The 21,001-nt window shown below is 37.6% G+C and overlaps 1 protein-coding gene across 3 annotated transcripts in view; it reads right to left on the bottom strand.

Moving 5' to 3' along the window:
- Window positions 1-6,654: 6,654 nt before the first annotated feature.
- LOC107583485 (stonin-2-like) overlaps window positions 6,655-21,001 on the bottom strand; it is a 30,546-nt gene continuing 16,199 nt past the window's right edge. For 2 of the 3 annotated variants that reach the window (XM_016269696.1, XM_016269697.1), the window contains 4 exons: window positions 20,195-20,377; window positions 12,623-14,497; window positions 9,640-9,842; window positions 6,656-8,151 (listed from right to left, as the gene is read on the bottom strand). In XM_016269696.1, coding sequence (XP_016125182.1) covers window positions 8,074-8,151; window positions 9,640-9,842; window positions 12,623-14,497; window positions 20,195-20,377 — 2,339 coding nt within the window. In that variant the 3' untranslated portion in view covers window positions 6,656-8,073. Of the gene's footprint in view, window positions 8,152-9,639; window positions 9,843-12,622; window positions 14,498-20,194; window positions 20,378-21,001 lie in introns of all 3 variants that reach the window. The other variant, XM_016269695.1, reaches the window with a different exon arrangement.

Genomic DNA, 21,001 nt, shown 5'->3' with positions numbered 1-21,001 from the left:
ATCTCTGTAACAGAAACAGACAGATATTGAAGTCAGTATTCACTCTGATAAATGAATCTTTCTTTCGTGTCAAATCTCTAATGAATACAGTTCGCAAAACTTATTTGAATGATTTACTTACAAATCATTTGTTAAAGGGATTGTTCAGGGAAACAGATTTAATGGTTACACTTTATTTTAAGATCCAATTCTCACCATGACAAACCATTAACTATGACTTTTGTCTCAATAAACTCCTAATTTGCTTAATAGTTAGTAAGGTAGTTGTTACGTTTAGGTATTGGGTAGGATTAGGGATGTTGAATATGGTCATGCAGAATATGTGCTTTATAAATTCTAATAAATAGCCAATATGCTAATAATAGGCATGCTAATAAGCAACAAGTTAATAGTGAGAATTGGTCCCTATACTGAAGTTACCGATTTAATTTAGACTTTTGTTTACATCTAAACAATGATGGACATGCAATCATAAAGCACATATGAACATAAACCTGAAAACCAATTAGATTACTTCTTGATCATGATGCACACACAAACACAAACCTGTTTACCTACCATATGTGATGCTCTCCATGTATATAAATAAAAGCCTAAATTAAACCCATTCATCATATAAAGCAATCATATCTGGTCATGAAACTTGGATTAAACCATTCAATTCATATTTGTTTTATAATGCCTTTGTGATGAATCTTCTAAGTTTTGGTTTCCTGGACTTTTAAAGGAGGGACAGATACCTCCTCAGGTTTCATAAAAAATTATCTTCATTTGTGTTTTGAAGATTAAGTCTTGGTTTGGAACATGAGGGCAAGTAAATGATGACAGAATTTTCATTTTTGTGTGAACAATTCCTTTAACAGCTCTCTGGATTTTTCAGTGAACATGAACAACAACAAGTTATTGTATGGTTTCAGAAGACTTGGAATACAGATCACGAGTGAAGTACTTTTACCTGGACAACTGTCAGATCAGCAGTCTTCCCCAAGATTGTGTAGCCTAGTGCAGTGTTTCGTCTGTCGAGAGCAGGGGTGCCATGTAAAAAATAATTTTTTTATATTTTTAAATTGCTAAAATGTTCAAAAAACATCTATTATATAATATCCATTTCTTATGTCACCAATAATTAGAGATGCACCGAAATTTCGGCTGCTGAAAATTAGTTCAGCGCTCAGGTTTCACTTTCACATTGTGTGACGCTCTGGTATTATCCTGCTCTATGCGTGTGCGCTCCGCTCAGTCGCTCCACTCGTATACCGTTCATGCGAATCGGAACAGCAAAGTCCACTCAAAAATTGAGCCAACAGGAAACATCGATATAGGCCTAGTACAGTATTGTTTCTGTCTGTAATAGCCTTACTGTGTTGTAAGTAACATGGTGTGGTATATGGGCAACTCTGGTAACGCTGCCCTCTCATTCATAGAGACACCAGACCGAACAATGCAGATGACCTGAAGGCCGCTATCAAAGCAACCTGGGCTTCCATACCACCTCAGCAGTGCCACAAACTGATCACCTCCATGCCACGCTGAATTGAGGCAGTAATTAAAGCAAAATGAGCCCCTACCAAGTATTGAGTACATGTACAGTAAATGAACATACTTTCCAGAAGGCCAACAATTCACTAAAAATGTTTTTTTTTATTGGTGTTATGAAGTATTCTAATTTGTTGAGATAGTGAATTGGTGGGTTTTTGTTAAATGTGAGCCAAAATCATCACAATTAAAAGAACCAAAGACTTAAACTACTTCAGTCTGTGTGCATTGAATTTATTTAATACACGAGTTTCACAATTTGAGTTGAATTACTGAAATAAATGAACTTTTCCACAACATTCTAATTTATTGAAATGCACCTGTACTTTGTGGTGCTTTTGTGCCATTTTTGAAGTTTAAAATCCTGCATTCATTCATTCATTCATTCATTCATGTATTTATTAAGCACCGATAAACAAAACAGCAAGTGACCATAGTGCTGTACAAAGAGTGTAAAAAGCCAGAAAGAAAAAAATTAATAATAATAATAATAATAACATCAATAAAATCCAGAACAAAAATGTAACATACAAAGTTAAAAAAGATAAGAAAATAGGATTTCAAATTAGTTTTAAACTCATAGACAGACTTTGAAGCTTTCCCAGATGAAGGAAGGATATTCCATAGCCTCGGTCCAACTATTGCAAATGCACGATCACCTCTTGTCTTTAACCGTGATCTAGGCTGAGCCAAGGAGAGGTTTATTGTCGATCTCAGACATCTTGTTGGCTTATTTTCTTTTAATAAGTCAGATAGGTAAAAGGGTGCCAGGTCATATACCAAAACAAATATCTTAAAATCAATTTTATAACCAATTTAAAGTCTTTAAAATCGGAGTAATATGCTCTCGTTTGCGAGTCCCCGTTAGAAACCTGGCTGCAGCATTTTGAACCATCTGGAGTCGTGATATAGAAGACTGGGGTAAACCAACATATAAAGAATTAGAATTATCCAATATCTCAAGATCTTTAAATGATAGCCAAGACTTAACTCTAGAGAGAAGTTTTAAATGGAAAAAACTTGACTTCACTACTATGTTAATCTGTTGGTCAAATTTTAGGGAGGTATTAAAGAGGACTCCTAAATTTTTCACAGTAGGCTTAATGAAGGAGTTCAAATATCCAAGATTATGGCTTACATTAGCCTTATTCACCTGAGGCCCAAATATGATAACTTCTGTTTTACTAGAATTTAAGCATAAGAAATCTGAAGACATCCAAGATTTCATGTCCACTAGACATGCAAACAGATTTCCCAAACCTTTTGTGTCTTGTGGCTTCAGAGGCAGATATGTTTGTGTATCATGCATAAAACTGAAATGACACTCCGTGTTTCTAAATAATATTACCAAGTGGAAGCATATACAAAGAAAACAGGGTTGGGGCAAGAATGGACCCTTGGGGAACACCACAAGTCAGAGGAACAACTGAGGAAACCACATTTCCTATGTCCACTGAGAAAGTTCTATCACATAGGAAGGATTTAAACCAGCTTAGGACTTTGTCTCGAATACCAACACATTGTTCAAGACGTGAAATAAGATTGGTGTGGTCAACTGTATCAAATGCAGCACTCAGGTCCAATAAAACTAGAATAACTGAATCCCCCGAGTCAATCGACAACAGAATGTAATTTAATACTCTCAGTAAGGCAGACTCAGTGCTATGATTTTTCCTAAAACCAGACTGAAATGTCTCAAAAATATTGTTTGTGTCCAAAATTTTGTAGTTGCAGAAGTGCTGATTTCTCTAAAAGTTTTGCTATAAAAGGTAAGTTAGAAATAGGTCTAAAATTAGCTAAAACAGTTGTGTCCAAATTTGGCTTTTTCAAGATTGGTCTTACTAAAAGCATGTTTACAAAAGCTTGGGACAGAGCCAGTGAGAAAAACTCTTATTTACAATTTTCAAATTACTTATTTAAAATTAATTTTAATAGTATTGAAACAAGGCACCAGCAAATAATAAATAAATAAATAAATAAAATAATAAAATTGTGCTCAGATGGGTTTGGAACAACATAAGAGTGAATAAATGATGACCGAATTTTCATATTAAATTAACGGAGGTATACTAGACATTGTGCGAAGACCATGATGAAACCAGGAACACAGTAATCTTTGATCTGTGATCTGAGTTTTAGCTCTGGCACTTTATTGGTCAACAGGGTCATTTTGGAGGTTTGGCAGTCTTCCCTGACCTTCTTCTGTTCCCAGACAGACAGCAAATTGACAAATGAAAAGACTGATAAACAAACATGCAGATGGCTTGATAGCATATCTGAACATGCTAAGATCCGCTACAGTGCCCTCGGCTTTGCGGGCCAGACGGTCGTGCCAACCATCTTGGCAGTGCACACTGAATGCCACCCACACCGGCAGAACCCTAACCCACCCAGAAGAAATCAATAATGTGGATTCATCACATGCATTACACACCACGTCAATGTGGCGTAAACTGACAAATTTGAACATTTTCCATAAAGAACACGGAGGAGATTTTGGACAAGTTCCATTTTCTTACTCCACCGTCTATAGGAGTTACGGCAAAAGTTGAGCCAAGTTGTGTTTGAAAGGACCTTATTGAGCATATGGTAAGATTATATCCCGATGACATACTGCAGATGAATACAACCCACTTCTAAAATGTAGGCCAAGAAAAGCATCTCTGTCAGTGTGTGGAGGACTAGGGTGAAGCAGCTGTTGTTGACTCCTCTCTCTTCATTTTTAAATAAAGTTTGTTGTTGGCGCCCTCTGCTGAAAATTTCTTCACACAACAAACGCGATTGATATTATCATTTACGATTGTTTCCAGTCATATTGTAAGGTAGGCCTATAACTCTTGCATCCATATCTGTCTGTCTATCTATCTATCATAAATCACTCTACCTTTTTCTCCATATATATTCTAATACAGAAATAGAAATGTACAGCTTCAGGTGGGATATAAATTGAAAATAATATTAATTAGAATCAAATCCAACTTACTTATAAAACAGTCCTTGTGAGGTTTGGAGGTATTGAATTCAAATGACTTTATAGTTCAACTGCATCTCCTGGAGAAGTCTCACCCTATCACATTTATGCATGTGCAGACAGAGGATGAATTATTAAGAATGTGAGAATCCTCACAGGCGCTGTCCCTGCTGGAGAGAAACCTCTGCTAGATCAATATCTGCTTCACCTAGTGTCACTCCACAAGCGCTGGGAAATTGCTGTGCTACAGAATTTAAAAAAAGTCCTAATTTCTCTCTAGGACAAAGCTATTACTTTTCTAAAATATCACGGGCTCAGAACGCTCGAGCCTATCCAGGATTTTCTCTGTATCGCCAGTGTAGGAAAATACAATAAAGTTGCAGGTCTAGTCTCGAGTGGCCCTTTCCTTCACATTTGCCGCATTTCAATTTTCAAGATGGTAACTATGGAAACTCATGAAATGTTGACTATGACGATTTGAGGGGCTAATACTTTCTTCACATTTTATATTCGGGTTATAGACTGGAAAAGTACAGGTTCATGATATTTCTCACTAACCTAACTGACATCTTCTGTAAATTATCGCAGCAGCAAAGCATGTACAAAAAGATCCACGCAGGACAAAAGTTGAATAGGGGGAAAGGAGGCATATAAAGGCAAAAAGTCTGATCATTACCCAGAAAATTTGAGGATAAATGTAAAATTGTCTGAAAGTACAGACAGTTATGATAGGTAAAACCCTGGTTCTATTGCTGCTTTTTAGTGCAAACTGATGATGACTGCCAACAGAGCAGCTCAGTTGCTGAATAGGCCAGTATTCAAACCGGTTTTCTCTCAAATCATTATCCCAGCAAATTGTTGAATCTAGCCTTTAAAATAGCACTGTGCAAAAACAAGAAAATAAGTTATTTGGGCCATCTGTCTGTCATAGAGAAAATTAGACGGTAACATAAATCACTGAGGGGCTAATACTTTCTTCACATTTTATATTCGGGTTATAGACTGGAAAAGTACAGGTTCATGATATTTCTCACTAACCTAACTGACATCTTCTGTAAATTATCGCAGCAGCAAAGCATGTACAAAAAGATCCACGCAGGACAAAAGTTGAATAGGGGGAAAGGAGGCATATAAAGGCAAAAAGTCTGATCATTACCCAGAAAATTTGAGGATAAATGTAAAATTGTCTGAAAGTACAGACAGTTATGATAGGTAAAACCCTGGTTCTATTGCTGCTTTTTAGTGCAAACTGATGATGACTGCCAACAGAGCAGCTCAGTTGCTGAATAGGCCAGTATTCAAACCTGTTTCTCTCAAATCATTATCCCAGCAAATTGTTGAATCTAGCCTTTAAAATAGCACTGTGCAAAAACAAGAAAATAAGTTATTTGGGCCATCTGTCTGTCATAGAGAAAATTAGACGGTAACATAAATCACAGTACCCTGTGTTCTCTACACTGTTGCAATATAAGCATATGCAAAATGGTACTATATGCATGTTTTTTTTATTCCGATTCATAGGTAGAAAAAACTGGTGAAGCACTTGACAGTATTTTGGAGAGCCATCCACGCAAGTACAAAAACAAGAAATGAATATGTAATAATGTCTATATTTACACGTGGGTTTCTGCTCTTCTGACTTATAACCTGTTTTGTGGTCCACGCATTTCTCTAAAATGTTAATGTTCATGTTTGTTAATATAACCCAATTACATTGAGATCATATATAGGAAATATCTTTTCAAACTCTTAAAACAAAAAGCATAGGCATCCACAAAATCAAAATACAAGCTAATTTCCAAAGTGAGAACTTTTCCTGCATTAAGTAACAAGATTTCTTTTTTTCCTCCCCCAAATCAAACATACTTTATTGTATGCATGCCATCCAGCTGATAAATGATGACTGACTGAGTGATTGATGATAGTGGAATTACAATTATGTGGAAGACAAAGAAAACATATCTAACAGTATTAAATGAATAGATATTCCCAAACATGAACAAAGAAATCCAACCCCGAAACAACAAAATAATCAATCAATCCTGGAACAAACAAAACATTCTTTAAGACATAATAAATGAAATTGAAGACACTATTGCAAAACATGTCTTTGCCTAATATCAAAGTGTCAGTATTAACAGAAGTATTCAAATATTACATAACTGTATTTATTTTTTTTAAAGAATTATGTCAATGTACTTAATAAAAAAGCCAAATAAGCCAACAACATTGCTTATCATTTTTTTGTTTAACAGTGTGAGATCATGGTCAGGTCAGATGAACCATCATCAGGCAATTTATAGTTCTATTAAATGTTTTCCTCTGCATTACAGGACAAAACAGAGCAATCTTAAATCATAATCATTTTTAATTATGATTAAAAAATACATTGTCATTTTCAAATTCATTCTTGCTTACTACTAGGTTTGTGCACCGAACAATCAAAGCAACTGCGACTCCCAAAACAACAAAATATGAAATAAAAATCTAACAAAAATAATGGACAAATATTATTTGGGAAATGTAATCTTAAATATAATTTTTTAAACACTTATTACTTATCAGTAAAAGTTCAACAACAATTAGTTAAATCAACAGAACATAAACCTGAAAAATTACAGTAGTAGTTGCTAGTTTTACAAAGTTATTATGACACCTTTTGAACCTACTTAATTGTTAAACTCATTTAAAAAATGCTTATTAACTCGTCAAGATATGCAAAGTACAGGGTATTTTACATGTATTTGTGTGTGTGTGTGTGTGTGTGTGTGTGTGTGGCAAACAAAACCCAAAGGAAAAAAAGTGAACAAATTAAGTGAATCTGAATATTTTCATTTGGAATTTTTGTTGCTCTAATAAATATTCATAAAAACTATTTAAAATGTGCTTATAAGAGACTCATGAACACAATTCTAAGGTAAACAATTTGCATTACTGGTACCTTTCATTTTACTAGCATGTATTTTTAGAAGCATGTTTAATTAGAATTTAGTGAGGTTTACTTGTTTGTTTTCTAATTTAAAAAAAGCCCTGAAATGTGTTCCTCTGTACAAAGTCCCTCGTTACCCTCTGTATAAAGTTAAATAAAAAGAAAACTCACTTGGTAACACTACACAACTCTTGACTCTTCATAGGCCAAAATATACAGAAAAATGTACACAACATTTCTGTGATATCTGCAGCTAAAACAAACCATAACAGCTGCATCGTTTTAGGCTAATTAGATTACTTTATGAGATGATTGCAAGTTACTCGCCTTGTGGACAAAGCCAGATTTCCATGTCCATAAAATACGATTAATAGCAAAAGCAAATCATATTCTTGAAATATTTGCACATGCAATGCTTGCAGGGATCTGGAAATATACTGTAGTGTTGCAAGGGATCCCTTTTAGCATATCATCTCACTTCTAATCTAATTTCAATATTACACGTAATCTTTGCAAAAAGGGAAAAAAAAAATGTCCAAATGAGCAAGAAATGTAAATGAAAACTACCCCAGTTTAGGGTTGAAATTTCTCTCATTCAACAAGTGCAAGCCTTAAACCTCCCTCTCTTCCTGGTTCCTCACTGTTGAGTGCACTGGCCTGGTTGCTCCTTCTGAGGACTGTCCAATGAGCGCTCATTCTTCATCTCCACTGCCACCTACAGGACAACAGACGCAAGTGCAAGTGAGTAGTCAAGTAGTAGCAAACCTTAGCCAGAAGGAGGCAGTCACTCACAACAAAAGGAAGTCAGGACTAATAACCTAGTGTAAACAGAACAACATCATCTCAAGCATCACCTGTTCTCACATGCTCAACCCAATTCAATCTGCCCATGACTGACCTCACCGGGGTTCAGACACCTGCTGCCACTGTCCTGCCCCACAGCTATGCTGCATTTATCATATACAGCAAGATGCTTCATCAGCAGGTTTCTCTCTCATTCCTATACTGAGGTTATAAGCAGATTTTACATCTTGTTCCTGCCGTCCTGCTGTTTGTTGCACACCTCTGCTCAGTGATGAATCACTCCCTGTGGCTGCTGAACAGTAATGGGAACAGATGTTTGTAGAAAACAGCTCCAGCCACCTTAATGGCACGTTTGGAATGCAGTAGGGAAAACAAGCTCTGGCAGCTGACACAGCAGGTTGCTTGAGGGTGACAACTTGTCTTTCAGTGGCTTTGTCACAGGGTACATGACATTTAGCTCTGACCCGCCCGAAGGGTTTGAAAATCACCACTAAATAACCAAATTAAATTACTGGTTTTGTGTAATACTTAGGGTGAGGACAGGTGTATAAGAAAACATGGTACAAACAGCTTTAATCACTACTACACTAACACAGATTCAGAGGAGAGTGGGGTACGGTAACTAGCAAACTATGCATAATTTCTCATTTGACCATACATAGCATTTAGTAGGCACCCATCATAATACTGTTTGCAATCGAGCACATGAGAAAAGTGATAATGTTATGCAAAAAATCTTTTTAATATTAATCTTAAACTAAAGCAAATTTATTTGATATAAAATCTGTTTATTTTAGTTTAAATATACACAGTTAGGTTAAAATATATGTAGTGTTATTACATATGGCAAGTTTATTTTAGTATCATTGTGACAATATTATAGTTGTATTAACTAATATACGCAGTAATATATTTGGAATCAGTTATTATTTTTATAAAAAGAAATTTGTTTTTAATTTATTAGTTTAAAAAAGAATTTTAGTTAACGTTTTAGTAATTTTGCTGTTTTTGTCATTTTAGAAGCTTTTGTGTTTATATTAAGTTATTTTAGTACATCAATTTAAATAAATAAAAAATGTAAATAAAATTTAATAAAAAATGTTGCCTTGGGAACTAGTTGAATTAAAAAACAGTTTGTTTGATTCAGTTGTTTATTTCATTTCAAGTAATAAATCCCCTCGTTTATGTTTATAGTTTCATTTGGAATTTTCTAATGACAACTTTTTAAACTACACTTTCAGTTGATAGCAGATAACTGAAATATAGTAGTGTGTTAGTTTTACCTCATTCCTCCTTGCCTGGAGGACAACTTAAGCAAAAGGTGGCACAGCTACTTCACCCTCCCCCAACACACACACATACACACACACACACACACACACACACAGAGACAGAATACCTGATAGGAGTAATGTGATTTGTAGGTGATCCATTTCTTCAAGTCATTTCTGTCCCCCACGGACAGAGCGCGAAGGGTGGATTTGGACGCAGAAGCAGAGGGCATGTCAAACTCAACCTCCACCAGGCACTCAAACTTAGGAGGCACCTCCCAATCTGAGCCCAGCTCCAAATGACAGTAGAACGTATGAGGATGTCCCAGTGCTACAAAAAATACAATCCACAACCATATTAATGTAATGCATACAATATTAACGCAAATAATTAATTCATGCAAATTACTAGAGGACCTTTTAGATGAAGTAAACCACTGGACCTGAGCAGCGTAGATATGTATAATTTAACATTAGCATAGAACTGGCCTCGATTCTGCTAAAATGAACTGAAGAAAGTAATGAAAAAGGCGTTTTCTTCAGATGAATGACGCCAAACAGCATTGGTTTGTGTTTGTCTTGATGGCAAAACTTTGAATATGCAAAAAATGCTTTTTTTAACTTGAACCTAAACATGATGTAAATATCTTGTAAAGTTGCAAAAAGTAGCTCAAGAGTCATTTGAACTACTTCTGAAATATATAGTGTGCCTTTTTGTCCTTTCAAGAATTTGAGATTCTCCTTTTGTGTTCTATGGAAGAAAAAGTCATATGGGTGAACTAAATTATTATTCTATATACTTTTTGCATAATATTATTTGAAATATGACTTTAGAGAAGCGAGGATTTTAGAGAGAAAGAAAAAATAGTTTGCGGAAAAGCTGAATTGCAAAGCTCAGGGATGTCGGACTGTGAGCCTGTGAATTAACAGATGATGACAGCGTGAGTTTTGTCTAACCAATCAGACTAATGCAGGAGGAGGGGATCCCTGCTGATATACTATTGAAAAGCCTAAAGCACCGGCCATTGACAGAAAAAAAAAATACCAGGACTGACCACAATGCAAATGCTATGACAACAGAAAATCTACAAACAGGATAAAAGATTTCTACACCACTACACTTGCTTTGGGAGTCAATACTGCATTAAGAGGCATGGCTTTTACCATAGCATTGTGATTTGGAGGTTGTGAGAATTTATTCAGCAGCACCAAAATATAAAAATCTTTAAATACTATCTATACTGGTATTATTATCATGACTATAGTGGAAAAACAAACACTAAAATAATAATATAATTTTCAAATATTGGAATTATTTCAAAATCTTTCATACAGGGCACCAGTAAAATCATTATACCGTAAGACTAAGTAAAGTTACAATTGTTGGTTAATTTACTGACTAGACCAGGGGTGCACAAACTCAGTCCTGGAGGGCCGGTGTCCTGCAGTGTTTAGCTCCAACTTGCCTCAACACACCTGCCGGGAAGTTTCTAGCATGCCTAGTAAGAGCTTGATTAGCTGGTTCAGGTGTGTTTGATTAGGGTTGGAGCTAAACTCTGCAGGACACCGACCCTGCAGGAACGAGTTTGGGCACCCCTGGACTAGACCTATTTGACATCCATGTGATGAAACAACTAGATAAAATAAAACAGCTCTTAAACAACTATTTGCATATGCTATTGCATAAGAGTAACAGAGAAGAACAAGATCAGTTTGACCTGAATGTAGAGACCGTATCATGGCTATGCTACGCTAATGCTAGATCTAAATATTTCAGTTTGTAGGTCACCAAATTGACAAAAATGTTTAACATTACGGATGTGCATGAGTATTCAGAACTGACAGCAATTATTGGTTACTATTTGACTTCTAAACTACTTTTAAACTTCAGAATAACACAGGTCACCTTTTTTGCATTCAAAAACTCTTAAAGGGATAGTTCACTCAAAAATGAAAATTGTCAATACCGTATTGACCCGAATATAAGACTATGTTTTTTTTCTTGGAAATACATCTGAAAAAACACGGTCGTCTTATATTCAGGGTCTAGACTTTGACATGTCAATAATACACCCACAACAATAGGTGGCGCCAAATACGCATTAAAACGAGTGTGCCATGAAATCCGTAATGTAATGCGTGTTGTAAAGATCGCGAGTAAAAACAAAAGAGAAAGAAAACCTTACAGCTGCATGAGTCATGACTGTCACGTTAGCCTGATGGAACCAAACTCCCTTTGTGATTTTAAAACGTAAGACAGTACCCAGATTTGAAGACTACAGTAAGATTTTACTTCTACTCTTATTAATAAGATTTTGGTAGGCTACTATTAGATGGATAGCCTAAATGTCCTAATTCAGATGGGCTACCTGTTTTTTTTAAAGTGTATATTTTTTTTATGTGATTCTTGGTACATTTTACCAGTTTTTACCATACTTTCAAAACAAAAATTTAAATAGTTGAAGACAAAATGTGTTTTACTGAGAAACAACAAGATTTGGCTTTTAAAAAGCCTTTTTCCAAAAGGTACATCTGGAAAAAGGGGGGTCGTCTTATAATCAGGGTCATCTTATATTCGAACCAATACGGTAATTACTCACCCTCATATCGTTCCAAACCCCTAAGACAACACAAATTAAGATATTTTTGATGCATTCCGAGAGCTCTCTGACCCTATCAGAGAGTATCACATACGTAAACCGCGTACGTTGCAGCTGACACAGAACAACATACGTTGTTTACGTATGTGATACTCTCCAAAATGGCGCTATAGGGTGATGCGGAGGAGACAAATTGTTGAATAAAGTCGTTATTTTTGTTTTCTTTGTGCACAAAAATTATTCTTGTAGCTTCGTAAAATTACGGTTGAACCACTGATGTCACATGGATTATTTTAACGATCTACTTGCTACGTTTCTGAGCCTTGAGAGCTCTCAGAATGCATAAAAAATATCTTAATTTGTGTTCCGAAAATAAACGAAGGTCTTACAGATTTGGAACGACATGAGGGTGAGTAATTAATGACAGAATTTAAATTTTGGGTGAACTATCCCTTTAAGTAAATTCCTGTTGTTACACAATTTGACATTATAGCCACCTCAAAGTTCCCACCTGAGTTCTTGTCTGGCAGGCGACTGATCCTCCACACCACAGACCTGAAGGCCTGTTCGTATTTCGCCGTGCCAAGCGTGACCCTCATGGCCGGTTCGGACCCTGATGTGCTGGTCGAACCAAAACTGGCTCCTTTATTGAAGCGAGCCTTCAGGGACTTCTCTCCTGTCACACTCTCCCGCTTAAAGTTCTTTGCCCAAATTTCCGGTATGGGGTAACGGATAGCAACATTTTCACATGGTATTAATGTTAAAGGATCCCGATTGGATGAAAACCCCGTTGACATCACCAGCCAGGATTGCACCTCCACTTCCGCACCCTTGACACAAGCGACTGTTCTCAGAGTGAAGGGAAGGGTTTTTTCAGCAAATGCCGTTCGGAAACACAAAAGTTCAAAGCGGCGACCAACCGGTGGGCTAAACGTAATGGCTCGGGACTCTTTAAACTCTAACTGGTCCACACACTCATGCAGTCGACAATCCCGCAGTTGAATCCAACGTGACGTTGTGTTGGGAATTATGTCATGCCGAGAAACCACCTCTTTACCTTTGACCTGGACATCATTGAGGCCGATATTGCAAGGTGGAGATCCGTTCAAGAAGGCTAGCATGTTCACTCGGGTCAAAACTAGCTGCTCCAAGATACGGCTGTCCCCTTTGGAGACAATCCCATAGAAGTTATCCCTCACCTCCACGTGGATCTCCTCCTCAGTGTAAGTCGTTGGCCAGTTAATACCTTCTTGATCCACCGAGAGGCCCACAAGGCTCTCCTGCAGAGCATGTTGAAAGCTCAAGAAGTCTTCGTAGTTTGTTGTCCCAAGCTTCACCGCTTGCTCTCTCACAGGCATATGAACCACTGTGACCTTGGACTGGATCTTCCTCTTCTCTTTGTAAACCACATGGTCTACACTGATGGTATGAACACGGCCATTTTCGTCGTAGTTCTGGAGCTTGGGTTCAGATATCTCATGCTGGGAGTTTAGCTGGAACTCTTTGAAGGGCTTTTCCAGCCCTTTCTCATAGTAAAGTTGCAGCTGGCCGCTGTTTGTCAACCTGACAAATATTGGTCCCCAGTGACGTGAGGACATGATGTTCTTCTTCTCTGGGATGCGCAGGAGCATGGGCCAGCCATCCTGAGGAGTCATATGGTCTGGTTCATAGGTAGAATCATCAGAGTCAACTTCCTCCACTGAACCATCTGGTAGAGTAGGACTACCGTCACGGTCAGGGTCAGAAATGTGAATATTCCTGAGCTGATCCAGACCATCTACAGGAAAGCCTGATGGGATACTATCTTTTCCAACTACAGAGTCTTTCTTAGATGAGAAAAGCATAACAGATTCCCTTTTGATATCAGCATCTTCATACTCAAAGAACGGTGAGCTGAAGTTGGACACATCTGGTACCTCCTGACACAAGCCAATGCCTTGGGACGTTTTTAGGTCTGTTTTGTCTAAATAGGCACTGAAAGGGTTAATAGGAGAAGGTTGTAGGTTTGAGAGCTCATCATCCAGGAAAGGGTTCTTCTTGTTGTAAGGCACGCTGTTGTTCGATAGTGTGTTATTCAACTCAAAGATGGAATTGGTGCCATCAGGGGTCAGGTCCAGAATGTGTCTCTCTGTCATTTGGCCACAAAAGGAAGAGGAAATCAGGTTGCTGTTGGCATCCTGCAGAGGAGAATTGTTGAGGTTATCCAGTTTTATATTAGACTGTCTCCCTGGAGGTTGGAAAACGGAGTCCTCATCATCATCAAAGGTAACCCAGCTGGCAAAGCGGTTGGAGGTGACATAAGATTGGCCATTAGTGTGTTGGTTGTTTGCTGTCCAGTTGAATGAATCCATGTTCACTCCTTCGTCCTCTTGGCACACAGAAGAATCTATAAATAAAAAAAAGAATACGGAGCTGTTTCAACAATTTTAGATTAAATCTGAGCAGGGAAAAAAAAGCATATATGAGTATATATATATATAGCATATATATATATATAGTCATATATGAGAGGCAGACATAATCTTATAAACAAGAAAGCGGATGACCTCCTTGGACTTTCCAGTGCCCTTTGAGCCTATTTCTGAAACCTAATGAGAGTCACAATGGTTGGATTATTTTGGTCCAAATCAAGAAACGACTGAAAGACATTTCCACTAACAGGAAAGAGGCAGATTCCAATCAACCACAATTCATAAGCAAGCATTCGCATACTTTCTCTCTCTTTCAACATGCTATGCATTCAATTCAATATAGATATATTAATCTTTTATAAGAAGAGGTGTGACTGACTACAGAATAATGAAGTTATTCATCAAGTTATTCCTAGTTTTTTTTCACTAGGACAAAATAGACCTATTTTCAGGAACAATGGGATAGTTGAATAATCAATTTATTTTTAGTCACACCAAGGTCACAGAAGATAGCTTGAAGACCAAAAATCGCAAGAGCTTGAATTAATTTGAGCAATACCCCTACTTTTTAACGGCTAACAATTTGACTATTTACCACATTCAGACTACAGACCTTGACTCAGTATGTTTACATGCACTTTAAAAAAATCGATGTCCCACTAAAATGGTTTTTAAAATGTCATGTAAACACTTTTCATTTGAAACTGGGACGTTCAATGATTCTGAATGAACCTGCAAAAAAGCATAAGTAAGAGTGATTCATTAATGAATCCTTCTGCTCTCTTGAACCAAGCTCAAACTCTTGTCTGTTCTAGTTCTCCCATGCCAAATTAGAGAGACAGTCTTTACCTGTTGCTAGGCACCAGCATTCCCCACCTCAGACCTACTTTCTCTGCCAATGCAACAAAGCACTGAATGGTCTGTCTCACATGCTGAAAACTGGCATGACTGCACTATGCAACAAGAGCATACATATGCACACTCAGACTCGGACACACTAACTCACAAACAACAATTTTTAGAAACTAAAATCCAATAAACAACTAATAAAGCTATGGGCCTAATTTATACTTTAATTGTTCAGGCCTAACTCTTTCCAGTCTCTTAAAACATTGCTTATTAAATGTGAGAGAGTGTTGGCACTATGGCTTGTGGCTTTGTTAATCTTCTCATATTAGTTCAACAGGGTTCATCACACTACAAATCAACTGAAACCATTACTATAACAGAAAATAATAAAAGACTACAATACAAGACATGTGCACAGACAGAAGCGGCCACAACCATAAAAAGACTCCGATTTCAAGGCTCATATCTTATCAGCCCTGGAGGCAGAAGGTTAAAAGATTATCCCAGCTCAGAAAAAAATGCAATGTCTCAAACATGAATACATCGTTATGAACAGCGTCTGCGCACCTCCAAAGCAAGTTTGTTCATGTTCTTACAAGGGATACATCAAATCAGCCAGAGGGTGAGATGCAAATTGCAACCATCAGAACAAATGTTCAAAGTTTAATTAAGTTTAAGTTAAATTAATAAAAAAAAACGAATTAACATTTTTATATATTTATACATCTCTATTTTTTATTCCAACAAAGACAAAGTTTAATTGCAGAACACTAGCATACACTGCAAACAGTTATTAATCAGTATTTAATCGTTTTTGAATAAAATAACTAAACATCCAGCAATAATTATTTACTTATTTTTTAACATGCAGCCATTTTATAAATTTTTTACAAGCATAATTCAGTAACAGTTTAGTGAGGTTTATACTTATAACAAAAACATCTTACACAACTTTGCTTCTTAAGTAAATGTATCTTATATTTACTGGACAAAAAAATATTAAGTTTGCAGTCTAGAGAGTCTGTTCTACGGAGTAAACCATGAAATCAAAATCTTGTTGCTAAGCATCAACTTACTGGTATTTCGTCAAACTTCCAGCTCCAAGCAAAACTCAGCATGGATAGAGCGCTGATCCTGAGGCTATATAAGCAATGCCAAGAGAGACTCCAACAAATGCTCTCACCTAATGCTCTCAAATGCTCTCACCTACAGCTACAGCACTTCTTTTTTTAAACACAGGCTACCCAGTTTTAGAATACAGAATTGAAAGACGAATATATGCATAATCAGCATTAAAAGATCACGTTATATATTCTTAAAAGAGGAAGGAAGAATGGCTAAACGAAAACTCTGCAACAACCACAAGCATGTATAAGTCAAAACTCTGTGCAAAGTCTGTCACAAAGCAACAGTGCGAAGAAAAAGACTCACCAGTAGAGCAGATTCAAGAGTCCAGGTGCTAAAGAGAGGAAACAGATGGGACACCAATTGTGAGGCTTCACTACGGCACCATGCATTAAAAAGCAGGTCACATGACCTCCTCTGTCCGTGAAGTGCCCGTACAGACATGTAGATGCCTGTTGGTCTTCCTGCCAGCCTGCCTCCTTCACAGGAGGAGTCTAAATTTTTGACAGGTAGCTGTCTTTACAGAAACCACACCTCAACACTCACAGAGAAAAGCATTCTTTGAAATACGATTGGTCGAAAACAAGGTAGGAAACATTTTGTGTGCTCTCTCATGTTTGTCTGTAACCATGTGGAGAAGTGATTCTGTCCTTTGAATATCCCAATTATTTGCCATATAAAAGAGAAGGCGTGGAAATGTGATACAGAAACTGACTCATCAATAACATGATGGTGTGCAACAAACAACTATTTTTTACAGCTACAAAATGTGCAAGTCAACTGCCATCTGACTGCAAACTTAGGAGCTGAGACAAATGGTTGACAGGTGGTGTTTGCACTGAAGTCTTGATCTGGTTTGAGATCTCTCAATCCTTTCCCACAGCACTAAGCTACTGACCTTTATATTGCTGGTTTCAGGTCAGTCCTTCTAAACCAGAGCATTAACGGGGGATAATGTCAGAATTAGCCTTACTGTGCACCCATTCATTTTCCTTAATGTTCTCATCAAATGGAGACTGGCACGCTTACTGTACTATTACTGTTAAATGATCATATTTCACCATTACTCTAAACCTTAAAGTCACTAAATGATGCATGTTGCTGAGAAGACACACAGTGGAAGTGTCATCTCTGACAGGCAGAGCTTTCCCATAATGTGAAGCGGAGTGATAGCTGCAGGTGTGAGTCACAGGAGGCAGGTGTTTTCACGAGGACATTTGCAGGGGTCAAAGGTCACAGACGGTGAGGAAGCATGCGAGATTCCCAGCAGGATGTGCTCTTAAACAAGCGGTTGCTCTACTCTATAACCTCTGCTGATCTGAGATTACAGTAACTTCTGCTGTTCTCTGTAGAGATTTGCTAACTGATGACAATGCCCTTCTGTGTGGGCGCCTTTGGGTATGACAAAACCACATACACACATGTTTTCTCTTCCTCTCCCAACCGCACACACACACCCATTGCATCTCTATGGACAACAGCATTCTTATGCATCACCAGAAATGGAATGAGAAGGAAATTAAAATGTGCATTGTATATCAAATGCACTGCACGTCCTGATAAAGAACATCATTAGCCATCTGTGCCTGTAAATTAGCCTGACACAAAGCTTTCATAAAGACCTGGCTTGCACCATACAGCTGCATAAACAACTCGTATTCACTCATAACCAATAGTCTCGGTTTACAATGACACATTCATAACTATGTTTCATTCATGAACATAAGCTGTAAATCACATAAAAGACAAGATTTGGCAAACAGCGCTTAAAGCAGACACAAGTCAGTGTGTGCAGTTAGACACAAGCCATGTGCAATGTGTACAAACAGTAAATGCAACTCAAAAAAAATTACAGCAGAGAAGAACTATGTACACAAATAATCAGCAATTACACACAAATTTACACTCAGTTCAGCTGTAAATAAACAATCATGGAACAACACCCAAGGGTCACATTCTGAAAGGAAAACAAACAGCACGGCACCCTGCTGCCAGGTTTTAGCAGCGTACACTTCAACAAAGTGAGAGCAGGAGCAAAGGCCAGTGGGTAGGGGGCGAAAATGAGTAGGGTAAGCAGATTTTCAAACAATTTGACATCTAATGGTATATTGCACAGACAGACCATAGGGAAAATCCAAAAAAAACAAATGCTTCTACAGAAACTTATTGGTAATGATAGCTATTGCTCATACATACTCCTCAATATTAAACACTCACATGTGACTAGACCTTGTGTACTACAGGCATGAATGATAATCTCAAATCTCCAGGTTTGATGAAGACAAGGGTGCTCTTACTTTTCAATATCATCTGACTTTTCTTTTTTTTCACCTAGAGGCTAATACAATGGACGAAAAAAGCCATAGCCATATCAAAAGAACAGAGACCTGAGAATAGTATCTTTTGAGTAAGTAACCAGTAACCAACATCCATGCAACCACACAGCAATGACCAACTATAACACTCTAGCACAGTGTTTCTCAACCCTGGTCAGATAAGGGAGACATACAAAATGTGCAGTGTTGGGGGGCGCTCAGGACCAGGGTCGAGAAACACTGCTCTAGCATCATAGCAAAAATGTCAAAATCTACTTTTTAAAAATGATTATTCATTCCCTTATGCTGCTATCCAATTGTGTGCTCACCAAGGCTGTACTGATTCGATCAAAAACACAGTAAAACAATTTTAATATTGTAAAGTATTATTACAATTTAATATAACTATTCTATTATATTTAATAATGACATTTTACTCCAGCCTTCAGTGTTACATGATCCTTCAGAAATCATTCTAATATGCTGATCTGCTGCAAATTTTTTTATTATTATTATCAATGCTGAAAACAGTTGCTGCTTAATATTTTTGCTGCTTTTATATTTTCTTTTCCTAATTTAAGAAAAAAAAGTTACAAATATTTTTTGTATTCCTGAACAAAAACATTTTATCTTTTTTCTTACAGGCTCAAACACGACCAAACTCCAGCGTAGCTTGGCATAATTACACACTTGATTATTTACCTTAACATTTGCTTTAACTAACACTAAATATGCACTTCTATTCACTCCTGCCTCAAGTGAAAATTCTGTTGCAGTGACTCCATCTTCCCACAGCCTGAGAAATGAAGCATGCTGCACTTTAATAAATAAAACCGTCTTAAGCACCTCAACCTCTCCTGTCTCCATAGAAACCCTGGTCTGAGTGAGCTATTGCTTGAGGGCCGAGGCGAGAGGCCCGAGATGGATCGTGCAGGAGCGCTAACCGCTCTGCCACAAATTACCTGCGAGAGAGAGAGCGTCCTGCCTCAAATCAGCACAGCGTTCCTTCAGAGCCACCATCACTCACACCAGAAGATGTCTGAGGAGCAGCTGTCACAGACCGTGTGAATTTATTTGTCCCGATTCCTCCATCATGTACTCCGTCGTGAAAAGAAACCGTCTTTTCATTCCGCCTGCGTTCCTAGATGCGACCCCGAAGGCTGTGCTGAGCAACGAAAGGGATTTATTGATGGATAATTCAGCATGTTAAGCACTTCCTGTGCGATTCCCACTTCCTTCTGTCTTCTCACGAGGGGACAGATTTTAATTACTGTTTGAGGCACTGGGTGGATATAAAACTGCCACTTACAGATGTTCGACTGATGAGAGTTACACATTTATTAACTTAGTAGGTAGGACTCTGTGTGTGTGTGTGGTACTCACTAGGAGAGTGGGGACAAGAGGGTGTTTGACTGGGTGGCTCTTCAGTGTTAAGTGAGGGCAGGTCACAGGAAGACGCCCCCATGCTCACGGAGCTCTGCTCCTCTGATTGGGTGGTCCAGCTGCTCTCTGATGGGGGAACGGCACTCCAGAAACTGGCCGAAGAGCAAATGCTGTGCCTGGGACCTGCAATAAAACAAATGTCTTTAGAGATATAGATTTAGGATATATAGGCATAAAACAACTGCCATCTTCACAAACAGGTAAAAATTCTGGATTTAAAAAGGAAAAGTTCACCCAGAAATATGTGTTAATGCATTTCCCTCATGCAGGTCTATATATAATATATATATATATATATATACAGTGGTGTGAAAAAGTGTTGGCCCCCTTCCTGATTTCTTGTGTTTTTGCATGTTTGTCACACTTTAATGTTTCAGATCATCAAACTAATTTAAGTATTAGTCAAAGATAACACAAGTAAACACAACATGCAGTTTTTAAATGAAGGTTTTTATTATTAAGGGAAAACAAAATCCAAAACTACATGGCCCTGTGTGAAGAAGTGTTTGCCCCCCTGTTAAAACTGCGGTTTATCACACCTGAGTTCAATTTCTCTAGCCACACCCAGGCCTGATTACTGCCACACCTGTTCACAATCAAGAAATCTCTTAAATAGGACCTGCCTGACAAAGTGAAGTAGACCAAAAGATCCTCAAAAGCTAGACATCATGCCGAGATCCAAAGAAATTCAGAAACAAATGAGAAAGAAAGTAATTGAGATCTATCAGTCTGGAAAAGGTTATAAAG

This window comes from Sinocyclocheilus grahami, unplaced genomic scaffold (assembly GCF_001515645.1).
Source record: "Sinocyclocheilus grahami isolate Dianchi unplaced genomic scaffold, SAMN03320097.WGS_v1.1 scaffold54.1, whole genome shotgun sequence".
In the NCBI taxonomy this organism is placed as follows: domain Eukaryota; kingdom Metazoa; phylum Chordata; class Actinopteri; order Cypriniformes; family Cyprinidae; genus Sinocyclocheilus; species Sinocyclocheilus grahami.
Note: the sequence above shows the minus strand (reverse complement) of the source record. Positions and strands in the feature narration are given on the sequence as shown.